Genomic DNA, 22,618 nt, shown 5'->3' with positions numbered 1-22,618 from the left:
TTTTTATAATTTTAGTGTGAAGTTATTTTCTGCTGTAGAAAAACTGATTGAAACAGGAATGTGATCAGGGAAGGACCCTTTCCTTTTAGGCCTTGGATTCTGTATTTTTACTGCATAAGAAGTACCCAACCAGTAAAACATATGGTAGCAAGAACATGTAGGATCATAATCTAATTCAGCCTCTTATGCATTGCGGCACCTCCAGTCAGAACATCTTGCCAGGCTCAGTCAGGCTTAGTCATCCTTGGAGCTATCTAGGGCTGTTGCAGCCAACTGTGTGTGAGTGTGGTTTAAGCAGAAATGTATCTTATTTCTCCAGAGTTTTTCTGTTATATTAAATGTATGTTGAAAATATTTACTTGTAATTAAAATACTTTCTTCTAACTTTCTAATAAAGTGCCTTGTAGTAACTTAAATTGGGTTCTGGGCTAAGATAGGCCTAAGTTTGCATCTTGGCTCGACCACTTTGTGTGAGCTCGGTCAAGTCGCTTAATCCTTCAGGCATCCTTATCTGTAAAATGGGTGGATATATTACCCACCTGTTAGAATTATTATAAGACTTACATGAGATAATGCAGTATATAACAAGTACATGTTACATGGTGGGTGCCTAATGAGTCATACACATTTTCTTATACTTTGAAGAACTAGAATGCATTTAAGTCCCCACATCCCTTTGAGTCATACCATTAAAAACAAACAAAAAATATCTATTAAACTATTGCCAGTAGTATGGAAATCAGTGTGGTATATCTAGTTTCTAAGCAAACACTGAGAAAATCCAGTCTTGCTATTGCCTTGTTACCTCAGGTACTAAATCATTCTTGGCCTTCTTGTTGACATAGGTGCTGTGGCATAAAGGTTTATTGAGTCAGTAAACACTTGTTGGTCTATGATATGTTTTTCCTTCCTAACAAAATTCTGCTGTATTACCCGACAATTTTTACATGTTATGGAAAAGGAAAGATGGTCCAGAGCCTTATGGGACATGAAAAAGCTGAGGGCAAGGAGTGTAATGTAAGTCATTACCCGTCTTCCCCTCTGGTGTGTATAATCTCCATGAGGCTGAGAACCACATCCCTCTACAATTCCAACGACTAACCTGGTACCCAGAGTACAAGAGACGCTCACTAAATGTATGGAATGTGTAAAAGAGTGAAGAAGGATAACAAGCAGAGGGGAAGAAGTATGTGTCCCAGATTTAGTTCTGTGACTCTTTATATCTTGGATATAGATACATTAGTCAGAAGCTAGAAAATGTTTGCTTTGGAAAGAAACAAAAACTTAACCCATTGAAAGCGTTCATAAATAACAGCCTTCAATGAGGAACAAAACAGCATATCCAGTCTCTTCCACTTGTTCATCCAGTCATGTTCCCTTTCCTTTCTAGCAGGGCTTGAAGATACATAGTTGAACAACATAGTTCATACGTTTCTTAATAGCCAACTCTGTGGAATATAATAATCCCTTTGATGTTGGCAGAACCAGAGTTCCTTTTGGGCCAGCATGTCTCTGCTCTGAAGGGGAAAGAGAAACATACAATGCTGTGGGTAGGCATTGAGGGGGAGATTTTGGAGGAAAGAGCATGAACCCAGGTGATCCCAGTTTAATGAACCTGAGCATGTTTTAGGAGCGCAGGTGAGGTAGCTCTTGCTCCCAGCGCTAGTCAGTGAATGAGGAGGCATTAGGAAGTTATAACATTTTATCTAACAGATGTTTGCTGAGCAGCTATACTTTGCCAAGCCCTTTGGTAGAAGGCCAGAGGTGTGTGTCACCCAAGGACCTAAAGGAGACTCAGCATGACTGGAGTTTAGAGTATGAGGAAGGAGCGCAGAGAGGTAAGACAGGTAGAAAGCAGGGGCAAGATAGCTGCAGCACGGGAGAGAGAGGAAGCATAAAATGGAGTCTGAGAACTTGTTATGACTCTGGTAAGCAGCATCCTTTGTGTGACTCCCCATTTGTCAGAGCCTCTCCAAGGAAGAGAATGTGCTGGATTTGAACCACTTAAACCAGAAGTAGAAAGGCAGTATCCAGTTTCCCTCCCAACTCTTCCTAGAAGACCAGGGTAGGCCTGTTTTGGTAAGGCAAGGTCAAGTCAAATGACAGTTGCTGACTCCAGAGCAAGGGACAGTCCTTTCTCTTTCAGTTAGGGGGAACTTCCTCATTGGGTGGCACTGAAGATTTTCTGCACACCTCAAGCACAATTCAACTGAAACCCAAATTGTGGCCATTTAAATCATTTTCTGCAAATGGTATCTATTTTGTTTGTGCGGATTATCTCCTTGTTGCTACAGATGTACATCTGTAAATGTTTCAGGTGTGATTAGATGTAAATTAGAAGAGGGACTGGATAAGCAAAACAAACATCTGTACCTGTCTTGGTCTCCCCTCAGAAATTTCTCCCACGTATTAGGGAAAAAGTGTGTCAGTTTTAGCTTGAGATCAATGGGCATCCACAGAGATTCATGGAATAATACACCTTTTGACACTTGTTTATAAAAGTTAAACAGGAGAGTGCTTTTTTACTAAAGGAGGACGCTGTTTGGCATTCTAACATTCTTTCTTTAGGTAGAGCGGTTTCCCCATCAGATCATCTATCACTTTTCTCCTAAATTCCTTACGTTTGACTGGATTGTCTTTCTCAAATTTTTTGTAGGCTATTCAGCTTGACCCTGAAGAAACTTGTCATGCTAAAAGAAATGGACAAAGATCTTAACTCGGTGGTCATTGCTGTGAAGCTACAGGTAAGTTGAGCAGGATTGTTTGTTCAGGGTCCAAGGAAGCTGGATAACTTTATGCCTGCTGTTGGGACTTGAGAAATACTGATGAGGGTCTGCCTCTCCCTTCCTCCCCTCCCCTCCCCTCCCCTCCCCTCCCTTCCCCTCCCCTCCCCTCCCCTTCCCTTCCCTTCCCTTCCTCCTTTCCTTTCCTTTCCCCCTTTCCCTTTCTTTTCCTTTTCCCCTTCCTTCCTTCCTTCCTTCCTTCCTTCCTTCCTTCCTTCCTTCCTTCCCTCCCTCCCTCCCTCCCTCCCTCCCTCCCTCCCTCAGCCAAGCAAGGAGCAGGAGTATAAGATGACTGAGCTCATGAGACTTAAGGAGTCCCAGTTCTGTCTCTTAGTTAAACCACTCAGTTTCTTTAAACTTTAGTGTCTTTGTCTGAAGATTTAAAACGGTTCTTCCTGCCTTGCATATCTAACAGGATTAGTATGAAGATCAAGTGATACAGATGCTAAAGTGTTGGATAAATGATTCAGAAATTGCTGTGGTGGCCAGTGTTTGTTTCGAGGTTTTCTATAGGGTAGAAGAAATTTATAGATTATTGTTTCAAATTTGGCAATTAGAAACTTACTGAACATTTTAGCTTGTGGGCAATCCACCCATTTATTCCTTATACTCACTCAGTATCTTAAAGGGACCCAAAATATTTCACAAACATTCGTACTCTAAGCATTCCCAAAGTTCAGGAAAGAAGGGAGAAACTGAACTACAGGAAGATTAAGGAATTTACCTGTTGCCAGCTCATTACCAGGTAGCAGAAGTGGTACCAGAAACTAAAGAGCAGGTAATTTATGTAGTCATTAAACTCCACTACCAGGCCTTCCTTAACTGGTAAGTCCTTCCTAAGGATGACTCCCTAGAGTTTACTGAGATTCTAGAGTCATTAAATAATGATTGGATCCTTTAGCTTAAGAATGGTGTATTTAGTGAATTCTTACTGGTTGGAAAGTAGTGAACTGTAAGGTAACTCCTTCCTAAGGATGACTCCCTAGAGTTTACTGAGATTCTAGAGTCATTAAATAATGATTGGATCCTTTAGCTTAAGAATGGTGTATTTAGTGAATTCTTACTGGTTGGAAAGTAGTGAACTGTATGGTAACTCCTACTAACCAGCACATTTTATTAGCTAGATCACCTATTATGAGCAGTCTATTGTTCTAATAGTGGCCTCATTAAAATCCACATCTGTGGCACTCCCAGTATGTGTCCCATACACTGAGATCCTCAGCTCGCTTTCTGAGATAAATACATTATCTTAATTTAGTCCTCAAAACTTAGAGTATTTTAATTACTCTTTATGAATGCCTGCATGTCCCACTTTATATTTTGATTTCCTGTTCATCTTTGTGCATGTAATTCCTCCCAATTCTGTGAAACATTCCCAGGCATCCTGAGTTGAAAAAACAAGTACACGGCAACGATGTGCAAGTGGAGACTTACAGCGTCTTTTCTTTCTGTCCTGATTTTATACCCATTTCTAGGTCATGGGCAGGGTTCCAGTTTTCAGGAACCATTGCCTTTGCTAAAAGCTGTTGCTTTCCAGTACAAACACTGTTGGTATGGTTTTGAAAGTTCCCTGCTGCTTTTGCCATCCCCACAGTCAAATGCCTTTGCCAAAAGAAATAATGTCCTTTATTTCCTGATTAAATATTTAACATTCTGTAAAATTTAAAATTATACCCAAAAACTATAAATATCCTGAATTTTTTATTGCTTTACTTCCAAGCAGCTGAAAGTAATTACAGATGTTATCATTTATCCAGTGGCTTGTTTATTCATTTATTCATTCATTTAATACATATTTACTGAGCACCTATTATATGCAAAGCATTGCTCTAGGCACAGGGGATACAGCAGTGAGGGGATAAAACAGAAATGGGAAACATGCATAAAGCACTTCTGCTCATGGTGAAGTATGCAGTTGTCTTGAACAAACACTTGTGCAATTGAGTTGTGAATTAAAATAGTTGCTTTTGTAATGAAATAGCATTTTTATGTGAAAGAAGGGCTTACAGACAAACTGGTTATTCAGACTCGGCTACTTGGAAGACATTTTCTTGAAAATGAACAACCTATCACTTAAAGGGAAACAACTGAGAATATTTTTGGCCAATGATAAATAAAATTTGATCTTTCATGTGAAAATTAGAATTTTGGAAAATGTGTCAGTATAAGCCTGACAGCTTCCCAGTTCTTAAGGACTTTACTGAAGAGATCAGTGGTCATAGTAATGGCAGTGGCTTTCTCAGTTGTATGGTAAAATGTGTAGAAAGGTTTGCCTGATTCAGTGAACCCGTGTTTTCCAAATGACCAGTGCATGAGGTTACAAAATCATGCTGGGTAAAAGATCTGTTCAAAGAACAAAATAGACCAATGGATTGGGTTTTGTTTTTAACATTTTATTTTGAAATAATTTTAAATTTGCAGGAGAGATGCGGGGATAATGTATAGAGTTTCTGTATTCCCCTCACCCACCTTCTCCCAATGTTAACATCTTTCTTAACCATGGTACCTTTATCAAAACTAAGAAATTATCATTGGTACAATACTATTAACTAAATTAAAGACTGTATTCAGATTTCTCAGTTTTGCCACTGATGTCCTTTTTCTGTTAATTGGATTTTAATATGTAACAGTGCTATAAAAGTCTCCTCCTTTTTTTTTTAACTTTGTATCTCTTTGAGTGTGGATTTTTTTCATATACCCAACCAAAACAATATTTTGCAACAAATTGAATACAGAAGCAGGTAGGAGAATCCAACTATTAGCCAGACATTAAAGAGATTTGCAGAGGGGCGCCTGGGTGGCTCAGTCGGTTGAGCGTCCAACTTCAGCTCAGGTCACGATCTCGCGGTGCGTGAGTTCGAGCCCTGCGTCAGGCTCTGGGCTGATGGCTCAGAGCCTGGAGCCTGCTTCCGATTCTGTGTCTCCCTCTCTCTCTGCTCCTCCCCCATTCATGCTCTGTCTCTCTCTGTCCCCAAAATAAATAAACATTAAAAAAAAATTTTTTTTTAAGAGATTTGCAGAAATGTAAAAGAATGCTATCTCCTTCATACTGCTGTTGGAAATGTAAAATCATGCAGCCACCTTAAAAATAGTCTGGCAGTTCCTGAAAAGGTGTGACATAGAGTCATAAGGTGGCCCAGCAATTCTACTCCTAGATATTACCCAAGGGAAATGAAAACATGTCTACATAAAACTGCACATAAATGTTCATTGGCAGCATTTATTCATAATAGCTAAAAATTGGAAACAAACCAAGTCCATTGACTGACGAATGGATAAGTGAAAGGTGGTATATCCATGCTACAACATGGATGAAGCTTGAAAACATTGTGCTAATAAATGAAAGAAGCCAGTCACAAAAGACCACATGTCGTATGATTCCATTTATATGAAATGTCCATGATAGGTAGGTACATTGATAGAGTCAGAAAGTAAATTAGTGGTTGCCTGGGGTTGGGGGTAGAGGGGGAGAAGATTAGTAGGGTGACAGCTAAAGAGTATCGGGTTTCTTTTTGGGGTGATGAAAATGCTGTAGAACTTATTGTGGTAATGTTTGCACAACTCTGACTATACTAAAAGCTATTGAAATGTACACTTTAAATGGGTGAATTGTATAGTATTTGAATTCTATCCCAATAAAATTGTTTAAAAAAAAACATGCCATCTTCTTACTAAATTGTTTTTGTTTTGGAAAAGACATTTTTCATTAAAAAATGTTCTTATGTAAACATGTGAAAGGTTTATTATTTTTAAGTGAATTAATACATATTTTTATTATATTTTTAAAATTTATTATTTATTTGAGAGAAAGAGAGCATGAGCAGGAGGGGCAGAGGGAGAGAGAGAGAGAATCCAAGCATGCCCCTGCACTGTTAGTGTGAGCCTGATGCAGGGCTTGAACTCATGAACCAAGAGGTCATACCCGAGCTGAAACCAAGAGTCGGACACTTAACCAGCTGAACCACCCAAGCACCCCTATACATATTTTTAAATGTCTCAGTTTAAATTCCTAATATGGTAAATACTGATAGTTGTGCCTACATAAACAAAAGCTACTTGGGTGTATAATTTTTGTGTGTGGGGCTTGATCTCATGGTTCGTGAGTTCGTGACCTAAGCCGAAACCAAGGGTCCCAACTCTTTATAAATTTTTTTTAATGTTGATTTATTATTGAGAGAGAGACACAGAGCATGAGCAGGGGAAGAGCAGAGATGGGGGGAGACACAGAATCTGAAGCAGGCTTCAGGCTCTGAGCTGTCAGCAGAGAGCCCGATGCAGGGCTCGAACCCATAAACTGCGACATCATGACCTGAGCCGAAGTCGGACACTTAACCAACTGAGCCACCCAGGTGCCCCTCTACCTATTTTCTCAAAATATTACTACAGGACTCTTAAAATTTTAGGTGACCATTCATGAATAATTTTGCATTTAAAAAGGAAACATTTAAAACACTAGGAACCCAGGTTCCTGGGTGGCTCAGTTCGTTGAGTGTCCGACTTGATTCCGGCTCCCGTCATGATCCCAGGGTTGTGGTATCGAGCCCCACATCAGGTTCTGCACTGAGCGTGGAGCCTGCTTAAGATTCTTTCTCTCTCTCCCTCTGCCCCTCTCCCCCACTCACACACACTCTCTCTCAAATAAAAGATAAAAAAACACCAGGAACCTAATTTTTAATGCAGTAATAATACTCATTAATGGGTATTTTTATGCACTATAAGTAATGATATTATAGTATCAGATATAAATTGTCTTGCTTCTATACTGCAAATGAAGACGTACTGTTATATAGCTTAAAGGTGATATGTAAAGGTACTAAAGATAATTCTGAAATTGGACCCAAGTAGGTAGTGCCCTAGGCCCTGGAAGAAGCAAGTACTGTGGCCCATGAAGAGCAAATCTTTGGAGAAGGATGAGAAAGATGAGAAGAGTAGTGCACCATGCTTTGAAAGCACCAGTGCTCACTGTGATCCCGGGACTGCCCTGTACTCTATGTCCTGTTACCTACACACACAGATTGGTTTTAACAGGTTTGCAATTCAGATAATGCAATTGGGATAGAAAGTTTTACAAGTATTTATAGCACATATTTGGATAGTGAGAGTTCAAATAATAAGGGCTGTTGCTATTGGAAGGAGATATGTCCTGTGGGGAAATAAATCAGATAAAGGGATCTAGCATGCCAGAGGTGAGAGAAGTTAGGGTGATCAGGGTAGGCCTCATTGAGACATGACATTTATGCAAAGACTTTGAAGGTGAAAGGAGGGAGCCATGCAATATCTGGAGAAAGAGCATTCTAGACAGAGGGAAAAGGCAAAGCAAAGCCCTAAGGCAGGAATGTTTCTGACAGAACCAAGAGGAAGGAAGTGGTGGCCAGTGAGGCTGGAGAGGAACAAAAGCAGAAGGAGGTGAGGTCAAAGAAGTAAGGCGTAGTGGGGGTGCTTGGGTGGCTCAGTCAGTTAAGCGTCCAACTTCAGCTCAGGTCATGATCTCAAGGTTCGTGAATTCGAGCCCTGCATCGGGCTCTCTGCAATCAGCATGGAGCCCACATCGGATCCTCTCTTTCTCTTCCCCTCCACCACTTGTGTTCTCTCTCTCTCTCTCTCTCTCTCTCTCTCTCTCTCTCTCTCTCAAAAATAAACATTTAAAAAAAAAAGAAAGGGAGGAACAGGGTATGTGCAGATAATTACAAAGTCTCTGGCTTTCGATCTGTGTGAATTGGAGGGTTTTGAACAAAGAAGTGATGGGATCACTGTGGCTGTTGTATAGAGAAGAGACTGTAGGTAGGGAAGAGGAATCAGGAAGACCAGTTTGTTAATAGGCCATAACAGTGGTTGAGGCAAGAGATGAGGGTAGCACCGGATTGTTTTCTTTTCTTTTTAAAGTTTATTTAAGCAATCTCTGCACCCAACATGGTGCTTGAAGTCACAACCCCAAGATCAAGAACGACATGCTCTACAGAATGAGCCAGGCAGGCACCCTGCCAGAGGTTTTCCCTAAACAACTAGCGGGTGGAAATGCCATTAAGTGAGATGGAGAAGACTGGCTGAAGCAGGTTCAAGGGAAAGATCCAAAACTCAGCTTATCGTGTTATGTCTGAGATGCCTATTAAACATGCAGGAGGAGATGTTGAATAGATAATTGAATATATGGGTTTAGAGTCCAGGAGAGAGGTCTGGGATAGAGAGATAATTTGGAGAGTATATTTAATTAAGACCTTAAGATTGGATGAGATAATTAGGAGTGGAGTGAGTGACTGCAGAGAAGAGAACAAGTCTAAGGATTAAGGCCCCAGGCACTCCAGCATTAGGAAGTCAGAGAGGAGAGGAAGGACCGGAAATCGAAGCCAAGAGAGAGCAGCCAGAGGATAAGAGGAAATCAAAGAGAGTATGGGATCCTGGAAGCCAGATGAAGGAAGTGTTGCTGGAAGTCAAGAGTGACTATCAAAAGGCGCAGATAAGCCCAAGGAGATGAGAATGGGTCATCAGGTTCTTTAAAGTGAAGGTTATTTGAGACCTTGTCAGTAGCATTTTTGGTGGGATGGTGGAGATAGGAAGGTTGACTGGAATGCATTTACAAGAAAAATGAAAGCAGAGGACTTCAGGAGAGCAAAAATAGACAGCTCTTGAGTTTGCTAAGGGAAGGCGAGATAGGGGTTGGTAGCCAGCAGGGCACATGGTGACAAGAGAGGGTTTTGGGGGGTTGTTGTTTTGTTTTAAGATCAGAGAGATAACAACATGTTTGCTAATAGAAATGATCCAGAATAAAGAGGAAGGTTGATTATGTAGGACCTGAAAGACTGGGTAGAAGAGCATCTGAGCAGGTGAGGGGGGATGAGCTCAGGTGCCCAAGTGCAGTGGTTGACTTTAGATGGGAGTAGGGCCTCCATCTGTATAACAGGAGGGTCGGAGGGGACATGAGCACAAATGTGCTAAGTAGGTAAGTGTGCTGGGAGTTGTGGGAGCCCTTTTCCTAGTGCTTCCATCTTCTCAGCTAAGTAGGAATAAAGGTTATCAACTAAAGTGAGGAGAGGTTAGGAGGTGTTAGGGGTTTGAGGAAAAATGCATCACCAAGCAGAGCAGAAAAGGGGAAAGACTTGGGAAAATACAGAGTAATTGCCAGACTGTCTTGTCAGCCCACTACAGATTCGGGGACATGTATTAAAGACTGACCAGACCGCCTGATTATATGATTCCTTCTGGGCATGTTCAGCTAGTGCAGTTGGACTTCAACAGAGTTGTAATTTACCAAATGACTATGGCAGACTAGCAACAGAGTGTGTGCAAGAACATGTTTATTTATAAAGATTGACTGTGGCATTTAAGCTGGGTAAGGAGGAAAGAGGGACAGCAGGGCCATGAGGAAAATTGAAACAATGGAAGGATCTTTGGATCATAGGCCCTGGCAGAAGAATTATTGTTGACAAACTAGAGAGAATGAGCTGAAAAGATAGGTGTAATCAGAGCGTGGGGTACATGAAACTGAGATTAGATATTGCTTGTAATTATTGGTAATGATAAGATTCAGCATGTGATCATGTGGGTGAGTAGCTAAGACAAGTGTGAGGACAAGATCATTGAAAGAGAGGGATTATGAGATTGAGGCAGCCAAGATGTTGGAAAGAGCATATATTGAAACCATAGAGAGTTATAGCTGAGATAGTACCGGGGAAAGGAACAGTGAGTGAGGAGCTGAAATCAAGAAATAAGCAGAAATGACTACAGTTAAAGATCCCAGCCACAGCAGGGAATAGAGGGTCGTATGAACTGAGGGTATCAATTCAGAATAGGGTTTTTGGCGAGGTGGAAGGGATAATGTTCTAGAGCTGGTGATGAAAATAAGGAGGACATCTTCCTCATCTCCAAGCCAAGTGTGCGCATTATAGGAGAAAAGCAGCCACCGTTTGAGAGAACTACCCAAGAAACATGTCCTCAGTGGAGGTGAGGTTTCAGCTAGAACAGTGTTTCTCAGCAGCAGCACTGTAGACATTTGGGCCAGATCATTGTGTTGTGGGGTCTGCTCTGTACATCATAGAATGGTCAGCAACAACCTTGACCTCTACGCTCTAGAAATACCTCACATACACACAGATACCACCCCAGTTATAACAACCAAAAATATCTCTAAATATTGCCAAATGTTTCCTACCTTTTGTTGAAACCACCACTATATATAAGCCACATTCTGAATTCTCTCAGCATTTCTGAGATTCATTTTACAGAGATTTTAAAAATCAATTAACTCAGGTGAAAACTTTGTCAAGATTCTTGTTTGTAATAGCGGTTACTACAAAAAGTGTTTTTAACAGACAAGGCAGAATTTCCTTTGTTATTTTAATTGGTATTCTATTCTAGTTACAAAACTATTCTAATTACAATTCTATTCTAGTTACAAAAACATTCTGAAATATTGTATTTAGATTTTCCTTCCTGCATTAAGCAAAATTTGCATTTTGTAAAAGCAAAAGTTAGGAGTGCTTGGGTGGCTCAGTTGGTTAAGTGTCCCCACCTGAGCTCAGCTCATGATCTCACAGTTCACGAGTTCTAGCTCCACATTGGGCTCTCTGCTGTCAGCACAGCTCATATGCTCTCTCTCTCTCGCTCTCTCGCTCTCTCGCTCTCTCAAAAATAAAAATATTTTTTAAAAATTAGAAATGGAGGGACGCCTAGGTGGCTCAGTCTAATTAAAAATAATTAGAGGGGCGCCTGGGTGGCGCAGTCGGTTGAGCGTCCGACTTCAGCCAGGTCACGATCTCGTGGTCCGTGAGTTCGAGCCCCGCGTCAGGCTCTGGGCTGACGGCTCAGAGCCTGGAGCCTGTTTCCGATTCTGTGTCTCCCTCTCTCTCTGCCCCTCCCCCTTTCATGCTTTGTCTCTGTCTGTCCCAAAAATAAAAATAAACGTTGAAAAAAAAAATTAGAAATGGATAAGAAACCTAAATATAAAAACTAAAATTATAAAAATTAAAAAAAATTTTTTAATGTTTATTTTTGAGAGAGAGTGACAGAGTATGAGTGTAGGAGGGTTAGAGAGAGAGGGAGATGCAGAATCTGAAGCAGGTTACAGGCTCTGAGCTGTCAGCATAGAGCCCAACACAGGGCTCGAACCCATGGACCGCGAGATCATGACCTGAGCCGAAGTCAGAGGCTTAACCAGCTGAGCCACCCAGTGCCCCAAAATTATAAAATTTCTACAAGGAAGCAGCAGAATATCTGCTTCAACATGGCAGAGTAACTTCACAGTCTTGGAGTAGGCAAAGATCTTTTAGATAGGAGCCAGAATGCATTAACCATTAAAAAATAATAAAGTAGACTTGGTCAAAATTAAATACTTCATCCAAAGATACCATTAATAAACTGAATAGACAAGAAAATAATTTACAATACGTATGTCTGACAAGTGACTTGTATAAATTAAAAAACTCTTACAACTCAAAAACAAGATAAAAAAACCTGGATGAAAATGTTTGACCAGGCACCTCATAGAGATTTACATGGAGATTTACAAATGATCAATAAACTAATGAAAATGTGCTTAATAGTATTAGTCATCAGGGAAATGCAAATTGTAACCACAGTGATATTCCACTGTGCGTACCCATTAGAATCCATGAATCAAGACCTGATCGCACCAACTGCTAGTGAAGATAAGGAGCAACTGGGGCTTTTAGACACTGCTGCTGGGGTGGGAATGGTACCAACACTTTGGAAACTGGTCTGGCAGTTTCTCATAAAGTTAAGCATACATCTACCCTAAGACCCAGCAATTCCTTTCTTAGGTGTTTGCCCTAGAAAAAGTAACACATATGTCTATAAAGACTTCTAACAAGAATGGCAGCTTTGGCCATAGTAGCCAAAAACTAGAAACAACACAAATGTGAATGTTCAGCAACAGTAGAATAGAATTCTACTCGGCAATAAAAAGGAATGAACTGCTAATATATGCAACACCCTGTATGAACCTCAATGATGATGTTTGAAGAAGCCCAACCAGAATAGCGCATACCGTATGACCCCATTTATATGGAATGTTAGAATCAGTAAAACTAACCTATGGTGAAAGAAGTCAGAACAGTGCTTGCCTCTGAGAGAGCAGTGTAGGATTGTCTGGGCAGGATCACAGAGTTTTTCTGAAGCGATAGAAATGTACATCTTTTTTCTTTTTAATTTTTAATTTTATTTTAGAGAGAGTATGAGCCAGGGAGTGGGGGGAGAGAGAGAGAGAGAGAGAGAGAGAGAGAGAGAGGGAGCGAGAGAGAATCTCAAGCAGGATCCATGCTCAGCATAGAGCCCAACATGGGGCTCAGTCTCACAACCCTGGGATCATGACCTGAGCCAAAATCAGGAGTCAGACACTCAACCAACTGAACCGCCCAGGCACCCCGGAAATGTTGCATATCTTGAGGCAGATGTGGGTTACGTAGGTATATGCATTTATCAGCTCATTGATCCTGTGTGTTCAAGATCTAGACATTTCACGGTTTTTAAATCTCAATTTTTTTTGAAAAAGTAATTTATACAAATTTATTGGCATTCCTCAGGCCCTCCTGCTGATCTCTTTTTACACTTTAGGAATAGTTGGGCCCAACTTTAGAGCTAAAAATGCTGGGATATCTAACCCATTCTTAGGCTGGAAGAGGTGGAGCTGAAAGGATAGGTTCCTGGGAAAACATTAAGCGGGGACCTGAAAGGGGAGTGCCTTAGCTGTGTGCAGAAGCACAAATGAGCATCCAAGAAGAGAAAGAAAAAGCATGTGAAAAGGCAAGACAGTGCAAGTGAAGTGTCAATTTGCGAGGAAGAAGGGAGGCAGAGGTGAGCATGGTGCTGCTACCTGCCTGACTCTTCTAGAGAATGTTGGAAAAGTCACGTCCAAAAATAAACCACTTTTATGTGAAAATCTTTTATGAACATACAACATAATACATGTAAAATCATACTTCTGGTATGGCTTGATTTTAATGAGTATAATAAAAACCGATAAAATATTTGGTAAGAATGTTTGTAGAGTTTAAAAGTTGTTTGCAAACTTAGTATTTCTTTTGGTCTGATTTTTGATGACACAGATTCGACCTTTTTTTTTTTTTTTTTGGTTTCAGGGTTCAAAAAGGATTCTTCGCTCCAACGAGATCATCCTTCCAGCTAGTGGACTTGTGGAAACAGAACTCCAATTAACCTTCTCCCTTCAGGTGAGAAGCTACTGAATCTTAGGTCACTAATGTCTAGTCTAGTCCCCAGGTAGTCCTGCAGTCTGGAGATTTTTCTATCCCAGAGCAGCCACAGCCCAATGAATGAAAGTTACCCAATGAATTGAGCTTCTGTGGCTAGCCTGGAGGGCTGAAGCAGTCACTCAGCCAGCCACAGTGAGGATGCTGAGACCCGAGTTCTTTTTTTCCCCTTTCCTTGGATAAGGCTGTTGGTCCCCCACCCAATCTCGCTCAGCCCCGTTACCTCTCCTTAGTAATCTGCGGCACACACTCCAGCTGAGTGTGTCCCCTTCAGTCTCATTCTGCCCCCATGTTGTAATCTCAATTCCTTCCCTTCTCCTTATGCCTCTTTAGTATGTCTCTCTCTCTCATCACAATCCCAGGATCCCAAATTGAAGCATATGGAGAAAACATTTGATCACTTGGCAAAGAAAGAGGCAAAGTTCTGAACACGTGTGTACCACAGAGCTACAGAATGGAAATCAGGCACCAAGGAGAATCGAAGCCTCAGCGGCAACTTAATGGTGTCTCCTTCACCCCTGACTCCCCCCACGCAGCCCCCTTGTACAGACAGGAGATAGTGAAGCACGGAAGGATTGCATATCCTCCAACAGGACCAGAACCCAAGGACCCAGGAGCTCATTAACGATGCTTGACTCTTTTGTACTTGGCAGTACCCTCATTTCCTGAAGCGAGATGCCAACAAGCTACAGATCATGTTGCAAAGGAGAAAGCGTTACAAGAACCGGACCATCTTGGGCTATAAGACCCTGGCTGTGGGACTTATCAACATGGCAGAGGTGAGGGGGCACAGTCTCCAGTCTTTAAGTCCGAGAGTTTGTGAGGCACACCAGGCCCAGCCAGTTGAGCCTGCTAGCAAATGATTTTGCCAGCCTAGTGGCTGGGTGTTTCATTTTATTTCACAAGTTAATTCTATTTTTGGAAATTCAGGATATCCCAAGTAATTGTTCTTTTTTTTTTTTTTTTTTTTTTTTTTTAACGTTTTTATTTATTTTTGAGACAGAGAGAGACAGAGCATGAATGGGGGAGGGGCAGAGAGAGAAGGAGACACAGAATCCGAAGCAGGCTCCAGGCTCTGAGCTGTCAGCCCAGAGCCCGATGCGGGGGCTCAAACTCACGGACCGTGAGATCGTGACCTGAGCTGAAGTCGGATGCTTAACCGACTGAGCCACCCAGGCGCCCCAGTAATTGTTCTTTTTATCCCAAGTAATTTCTCCCTCACAAAATGTTTTTCTTTAAGTTTCAAAGAAAATTCAACTTACAGAAAAATTGTAAGAGTAGTGTAAAGAATGCCCATATACCCTGCACTCAGATTCTTCAGTGCTAACATATTACCACATTTGCCTTATTTTTCTCTCTGTATATAAACATTTATGCATATTATTTTCTTTTCTGAACCACTGAGAGTAAGTTGCAGACATGATGCCCTACTACACGTTAATGCCGTACTATGTTAATTTCTTAAAAATAAGAATACTCTCCTGTGTAGTCAGCATCATGCCCGCCATAAAGGTCAGGACATCAACACGGATATAGGATCATCATCCAGCCCATGGCCCCCGCTCAGATTGTGCCAAGTGTCTCGATAGTATCCATTACAGGCCCAGGATTTAATCTGGGATAGTGTTCATTTAATTGTCTTGCCTTTTTAGTCTCCTTCAATTTTCAACAGTCCCTCAGATTTTCCTTGTCTTTCATTCCTTTGACTTTTTTTAAGAGTACAGGCTAGAGGCACCTGGGTGGCTCAGTCAGTTGGGTGTCCAACTTCAGCTCAGGTCATGATCTCACGGCTCGTGACTTTGAGCCTCACGTCAGGCTCTCTGCCATCAGCACAGAGCCCGCCTCAGATCCTCTCTCCCTCTCAATAAATAAACTTAAGGAAGGGAAGGAAGGAAGGAAGGAAAAAAAAAAGAGTACAGGCTAGTTACCTCGTTGAATATTCCTCAGTTTGGGTTTGTCTGATGTTTTCTGAAGATTAGATTCAGCTTATGCATTTTTGGCAGAACTACCACAGAAGTAATGCCGTGTTCTTCTAAGTGCTACACAGGCAATGCTCCACGTCGATTTGTTCCATTTCTGGCGAGGTTAGCTTTTATTGCTTGGTTAAGATGATGTCTGCCAGGATTTCCAACCTAAATTAACACTTTTTTTTGTATTTCCCAATTTAAAACAATATTTTATAGGGAGATGTTTTGAGACAGTGTAACAAACCTTTTTTCTCATCATATCTTCAACTAGTTTTAGCATCTATTAGTGATTCTTGCCTGGATCAATTATTACTTTGGTGCTTGCCAGTGAATTTCTAATCCCATCATTCCTGCTGTATATATTAATTCACTTTCTATTGTAAGGCAGAGCTTTCTCTTCTTCCCATTTATTGATCATTTCACTTATATGTATTAGTTATGGACCTGTAGATTCCTGTTTGCTTCAGTGGGGTTCAATCTGTTACTATCTTTTTTTTTTTTTTTTCATGCTTAAATTATCTCAGATTTGGCCAGTGGGAACCCCTCCAAGCTAGTCCCTATATCTTTTTTGATATGTGCCATCATTCTTTATACACTTCTTTACTTTCTGGTACAAAATAGCATCTTGCACTTTCCCTGACCCAGCCTTGGAGTGAACTGATTCTCCAAAGAGTCCTGGTTCCTTTTGGCGGAGAATAGTATTTAGAAACCATTGGTTTCTAAATGGGTTCCATGACTATTAAGAGTTATTTTTCCAGCTGGAGTGTCATTGCTTCTACTCCCCATGAACAGACAGAGCTAGGAAATGTATCTGCATATGTGCTTATGCTCTCATACATACATACATACATACATACATACACACCACACATGTCATACCTGTTTCCCTGTCTGTCTGTCTGATCATGAGCTCACACATTCCAATCAATTCCAACCCAACACCATTGGGCTTATGCTTGCCTTTCCCCTGTCCATTGTTCTGATTCCCTCCTCCAGCAGGATGAAAGCAGGCTCCCATTATCTTCAATATGTTTGCTCATTTGTGTAGTTCCCTTGTGTGCCAGATAAATCCTCTTAACCCTGACAAAGGGGAAAAAAAGGGGGCCACATTTTATTTTTTTATTATTTATTTTAAACTGAAGCAATGCTTTATTGCAACAACAAAGCACCAATTCAGTAAGGCATTGACACATGAAGATTCAAACAAATGTCTCTGAACAGAGATGTAGCAAGACTGCTTTTTCAAGTTCTTAAAAACAGGTTCTCAAATCAAAAATCAAAGTATCGGAGCAATCAAAAAAATAATACACCATCATGAAGAATATATATTTGTACTAGTAACAAGGCTTTTGGATCTATAACTTTTGGCAAATTCCTTCAGAAAAAAATTAGTGTAGATACCAACCATAAAGTGAAAAAGTGTTTTCTTCCGTGGAAACAAAAAGCCAATTTGAGAGTAAATCTATACAGAAAATACCATTATCCCCGGTGAAAAAAGCTGAATATGGATGGATATCTCCAAGACACAACAGATTTTCTCTTTTCAGAGGTTCCACCTGTAGGGGCCATGAAGCATGTTCATTTCAAACATCACAGTATAGCCTAGCAAAACCTTGGGGCGCCTGGGTGGCTCCGTCGGTTGAGCGTTTGACTTCAGCTCAGGTCATGATCTCGCGGTTCGTGAGTTCAAGCCCCGCATTGGGCTCTGTGCTGACAGCTCAGAGCCTGGAGCCTGTTTCAGATTCTGTGTCTCCCTCTCTGTCTCTGACCCTCCCCCATTCCTGCTCTGTCTCTCTCTGTCTCTCAAAAATAAATAAATGTTAAAAAGAACTTTAAAAAAAAAAAACACCTTAATAAGGTCAAGTGGAGGAGCCTCTATAAAAAGTAGTGTCAACAATTCCATCCAAATAATACAAGCTCTAAGAAGAAGAGGAATTCAAGGGAGACAGCAGTCTCTCTTTTTCCCCTTTTCCAAGTTTTCTTGTTTTTAATCTCCCTACATCTGAAACAAAAGATCATTCACGTCAATCCTTTTTCAAAGATTTTGGAAAAGCAGTCTGTGAAGAAAATCCCTTTAGTGGCGAGGGAGGTCCAGTCATGTCAAAGATGACTCTCTTTGACAAGCTCCACAAGGAAAACCATCCTGTCCGCAAGTTATCCTTGTTCCTCCTGGTTGAATTCAGGTCAGCTGATGGATTGCCTAGTTCGCCCAAGACATTTCATTTGACTGAAATTCTTCACATCTACACATGTATGTATTCTGTTTACAAAGTTTCATCACATGAGGGGTGCCTGGGTGGCTCAGTCAGTTGAGCGTCCAACTCTTGATTTTGGCTCAGGTCAGATCCCGGGGTCGTGGGATCAAGGCCCGCATCAGTCTCCTCACTGAGCATGGAGCCTGTTTGAGATTCTTGCTCTCTCTCTCTCTCTCTCTCTGTCCCTCCACCCCACTCACGCTCTATCTAAAAAATAAACAAATATTTTTTTTAAGTTTTATCACATGAAACTAAATTATGTCAGTATGTTTCTTGAGGTCTAAGACCCCAGTTTGTACTATGAAGAGTGTTCTTTAAATGCTTTGTCAGCAGAGGTTTTACATGATACTGGTAGATTTTCTTGTTTATTTTTTTGTTTATTTTTTTTTTAACGTTTATTTATTTTTGAGAGAGAGAGAGACAGAGCATTAATGGGGGAGGGTCAGAGAGAGAAGACACAGAATCTGAATCAGGCTCCAGGCTCTGAGCTGTCAGCACAGAGCCCGACGCGGGGCTTGAACTCATGGACTGCGAGATCATGACCTGAGCCGAAGTCGGACGCTCAACCGACTGAGCCACCCAGGCACCCCGATACTGGTAGATTTTGAGAGCAGGCCCCCCTTTTAAAAACTGAAGTCCTATCAGTACATCATTTCTTGTCATCAGTAGCAGGGATTTTCATCAATTTCCTGTTTCCAGAAAGCACTAGTTTGCTCCTCAAATCCTGCTGTTTGGAAATAGTTGATGACGTGCATGACGTCAGGATCTAGTGGCCTCCCATTCTTCCATTCTCATGAAACACCCTGCATGGCTGGCATGGAGAGGTCTTCCCCCTGTGCAGAGCTCTGCGGCTGCCATGCTCCCAGCTCCTGTGTAGCTGGCCCACAGTCAGTTTTAAAACTTAGGTCTGGGGGCGTCTGGGTGACTCCGTCAGTTAAACGCCCAGCCCTTGGTTTCAGCTCAGATCATGATCTCACAGTTCATGAGTTCGAGCCCCACAGCAGGCTCTGTACTGATGGTATGAAGCCTGCTTGGGATTCTTTCTCTCTCTCTCTCTCTCTCTCTCTCTGCCCCTCCCCTGCTCACTCACTCTTTCTCTCTCTCAAAATAAATAAATAAACTTAAAAAAAAAAAAACTTATGTCTGTGCTTTAGTACATTAAATAGGAAAGTTTCTGTGACCTTAATAAATAGAATATATGAGATCGTGGCAGCCCATCTATCTTTCCTCTTCAGGTTTTGAATCAGTATGAGGGACTATGGGGAGTGAAGTATTATGGATGCCATATTTCCCCACCTGTGTTTTCTCAGGTACTATAGATCGTTTTTCCCATTGCCAGACACAGGTGATCACCATCTGCAGGCCGGCCCCAGCCTGGAGAACTAGTTCTCTGTCAAGGACTAAAACTAAAATGTAATCCCAGAGATTAGCCATCATTTTCAGGCTCGAGCCTCGATTTTCTTTTAAGCACAAAGGCCTGACCAGTGCCTGGCACTTCTGGAGATAATTTTCAAGTAAGAGTTTGAAGGCAATGGGAGAAAAGTAGGCCTGGATTTGAAAGATAGTGAGAAAGAAAATGTATTAGCAGAATGTCATTCCCATCGGCTTGCACATCCATTTGGATTTATCAAAATGGACAACTCACCTCCCCTAGTAAGGCATTTGCATTACTGCCCTGTGCTCTCAGGTGATGCAGCACCCTAATGAAGGCGCTCTGGTGCTTGGCCTGCACAGTAACGTGAAGGATGTCTCTGTGCCTGTGGCAGAAATAAAGATCTACTCTCTGTCCAGCCAGCCCATTGACCATGAAGGAATCAAATCCAAGCTGTCTGGTAAGATGTATGTGGTATCTGGAGGCCCTGTGGGTCAAGAACAAGCCCATCACCTGTTCCCCATCCTGGGAAAGCTGAACTTGATGGGGCCTAAAATGTTCTTGTGAAAGAGAAGTTTAGAGATCCTTCAAAATAAAACATGGCTTACCATGGCTGTGGCCCTCGCCTCTCCCCCAGACCTATTTCCGCCTGACGAGAGCCCTGATTCCAGCCAACCAAATTCTCTTAGGCCAGATCTTCACACTTCAAGGTTGTCTTACTAAGGTGTCTCTTTCCAGATCGTTCTCCTGATATTGACAATTATTCTGAGGAAGAGGAGGAGAGTTTCTCATCAGAACAGGAAGGCAGTGATGATCCATTGCACGGGCAGGTAACTTTCCACAGCCCCTCACATGTAGTGTCTCGAGAAATAATTCCAGACCCTCCTGGGGTTTCCTAACTTCATTCCATGCCTTTCCCCACTTAGGACCTGTTTTATGAAGATGAGGATCTACGGAAAGTAAAGAAGACCCGGAGGAAACTAACCTCAACCTCTGCCATCACAAGGGTGAGCCTCGAAGGCCTGGGGAATGTTTACCTGAGATTTTCCATTTGGAGGTAGGATGAGAGTGGTATATTGAAACCTCCTGGAGTCTTTTTAAAAATCTGCACATGGCCATTCCCTGAAGGTTCTGGTATACCCCTCTATCTCCTCCTCCTCCTCCCCCACCCCCAACCCCACCCCACCCCCACCACTACCTAATTAAAAGTCACTGTTGTAGAGAAGCAGTGTTACTTATGGGAGTGTGTTATATTTTTCAGGTTATGTCAGGATAGAAAATAGGTTGAGAAACCCTGTTTTAGACTTTAGAGCAGAAAATGCTTTATCGAGAAGCAGAACACCTCAGACACCCCATGTTCCCTCTCAAGGAGGTTACTTCAAATTACGTCCTGCCTACCACATAGACAGACCCAGTCTTCTCTAGGGGTATCAAATTTTTAATCATTTTAACCCAGAAATAATAAGCTAGTGCTTAGAACTGTAAGCAATTGGTAAGGTCTAATTCCATTGGATATAGTTGGAGAGATACAGACATATAGATACAGATATTCTCTCTCTCTCTCTCTCTCTCTCTCTCACACACACACACACACACACACACATATACACACACACACACACACTGGATATATATACATTGGATATATTTGGATCCTTAATGGATCCATAACCTTAGAGGCCAAATGCCTTTGAATTGTGTCTCCTACATAAGATTCCTCAAGAGTCACTATTTTGGTGAAATTAAGAGTCCTGGACTGAGACACTTAATACCTGGATTTCTAGGTTAACCTTGGTAGTTGTTTTTTTTTTTAATTTAATTTAATTTCCAGTATAGTTAACATACTGTTATATTAGTTTCAGGTGTACAGCATGGTAATTCAACAATTCTCTAAATTACAGAGTTCATCATGATAAGTGTACTCTTAATCCCCTTCACCTATTTCAGCCATCCCCCACCCACCTTCCCACTGGTAACCAGCAGTTTGTTCTATAGCTATAGTTAAGAGTCTGTTTCTTGGTCTAAGTTAACTTTGACTGATTCTGGAGTTCCTGTGCTAAAGTGTGGGAGAGTCAAAGTGCTAGAAACTCAGTTTCATTTTTCCTGACACATCCTGATTCTCTAGTACAGAGCTAGCCTAGGGACCCCAAGAACAGAGATTCCTATCACCTTCAGGAATGAACTAAATGTAGGCCAGACCTTCCAGATGTGTTGTATCTAAACCTGGCATTCACCATGAAACAACACTGTCGTCTCCATGCCTCCTGAGGTATCATTGGGCTTAAATGTAAATTCTCAAGACTATGGTCTTGATTTCCCCCGTTGAATAATGACTAGAGAGTGTAAGAACTGCTTCATTGTCCTCAGGTATCTAATCCTTGATTGGCACTCCAAAATGACCTGGACAAGGCATGTCCCCAGAGCCTTAGACATCTTGTATCGTTGTACTCACAATGGGAAGAGACTGGAGGATCACTCTGTGTTGTACCTCCTTCTGTTAAGTTTTTCTTTTTCCTGCTCTGTAACCAAAGAGAGGTCCTACTTTCTTCCCATAGGAGCCTCCTGGAGCTTTATAAATCCCTCTCCCTGTGGTCTCCTATGAACCAGCTTTACCCTGTTATATGACCAGAGTTCAGTGCTCCTATTAATAGCCTCTACCTCAAAGGTTGTTTTTATTTTTTTTTATTTTATTTTTTTTAGCTCCAGGCACTTTCCAGTCAGTCAGATTACCAGAAACTTAGTAACAGTTCTTTAGTTTCTGTCTCCTTTTGTACACATGCATTCTTCTCTCCCTACCAAGAATACTTTGTTCTAGACACACTAATTGACTTGCTGTTTGTTTGTTTTTTCTCTACTGTGGATGCCCTTTCTACCTTTGGAGCCCCTGCTTTTTCTTGAAGGCCTGGCTCAGCCTTACTTGCAAGTTAGTCTCTTCCGTCCCCAGATGGCAAGTCTATCATTCAGTCAGGAAGTACTTAAGACCCCAAGCTCATCACTGTGCCTGGAGTTTGAGACACTGAGA

General features: G+C 41.5%; 1 protein-coding gene across 2 annotated transcripts in view; it reads left to right on the top strand.

Annotated features, from left to right (window-relative positions):
• PACS1 (phosphofurin acidic cluster sorting protein 1) overlaps positions 1-22,618 on the top strand; it is a 151,735-nt gene that overhangs the window by 106,822 nt on the left and 22,295 nt on the right. For both annotated transcript variants that reach the window (XM_027045846.2, XM_027045847.2), the window contains exons 2-7: positions 2,657-2,744; positions 13,874-13,963; positions 14,656-14,781; positions 19,912-20,056; positions 20,335-20,426; positions 20,523-20,603. In XM_027045846.2, the coding sequence (XP_026901647.1) occupies positions 2,657-2,744; positions 13,874-13,963; positions 14,656-14,781; positions 19,912-20,056; positions 20,335-20,426; positions 20,523-20,603 (622 nt within the window). The remainder of the gene's footprint in view (positions 1-2,656; positions 2,745-13,873; positions 13,964-14,655; positions 14,782-19,911; positions 20,057-20,334; positions 20,427-20,522; positions 20,604-22,618) is intronic.

This window comes from Acinonyx jubatus, chromosome D1 (genome assembly GCF_027475565.1).
Source record: "Acinonyx jubatus isolate Ajub_Pintada_27869175 chromosome D1, VMU_Ajub_asm_v1.0, whole genome shotgun sequence".
Taxonomy (NCBI): domain Eukaryota; kingdom Metazoa; phylum Chordata; class Mammalia; order Carnivora; family Felidae; genus Acinonyx; species Acinonyx jubatus.
This window is presented reverse-complemented; position numbering and strand designations above follow the sequence as displayed.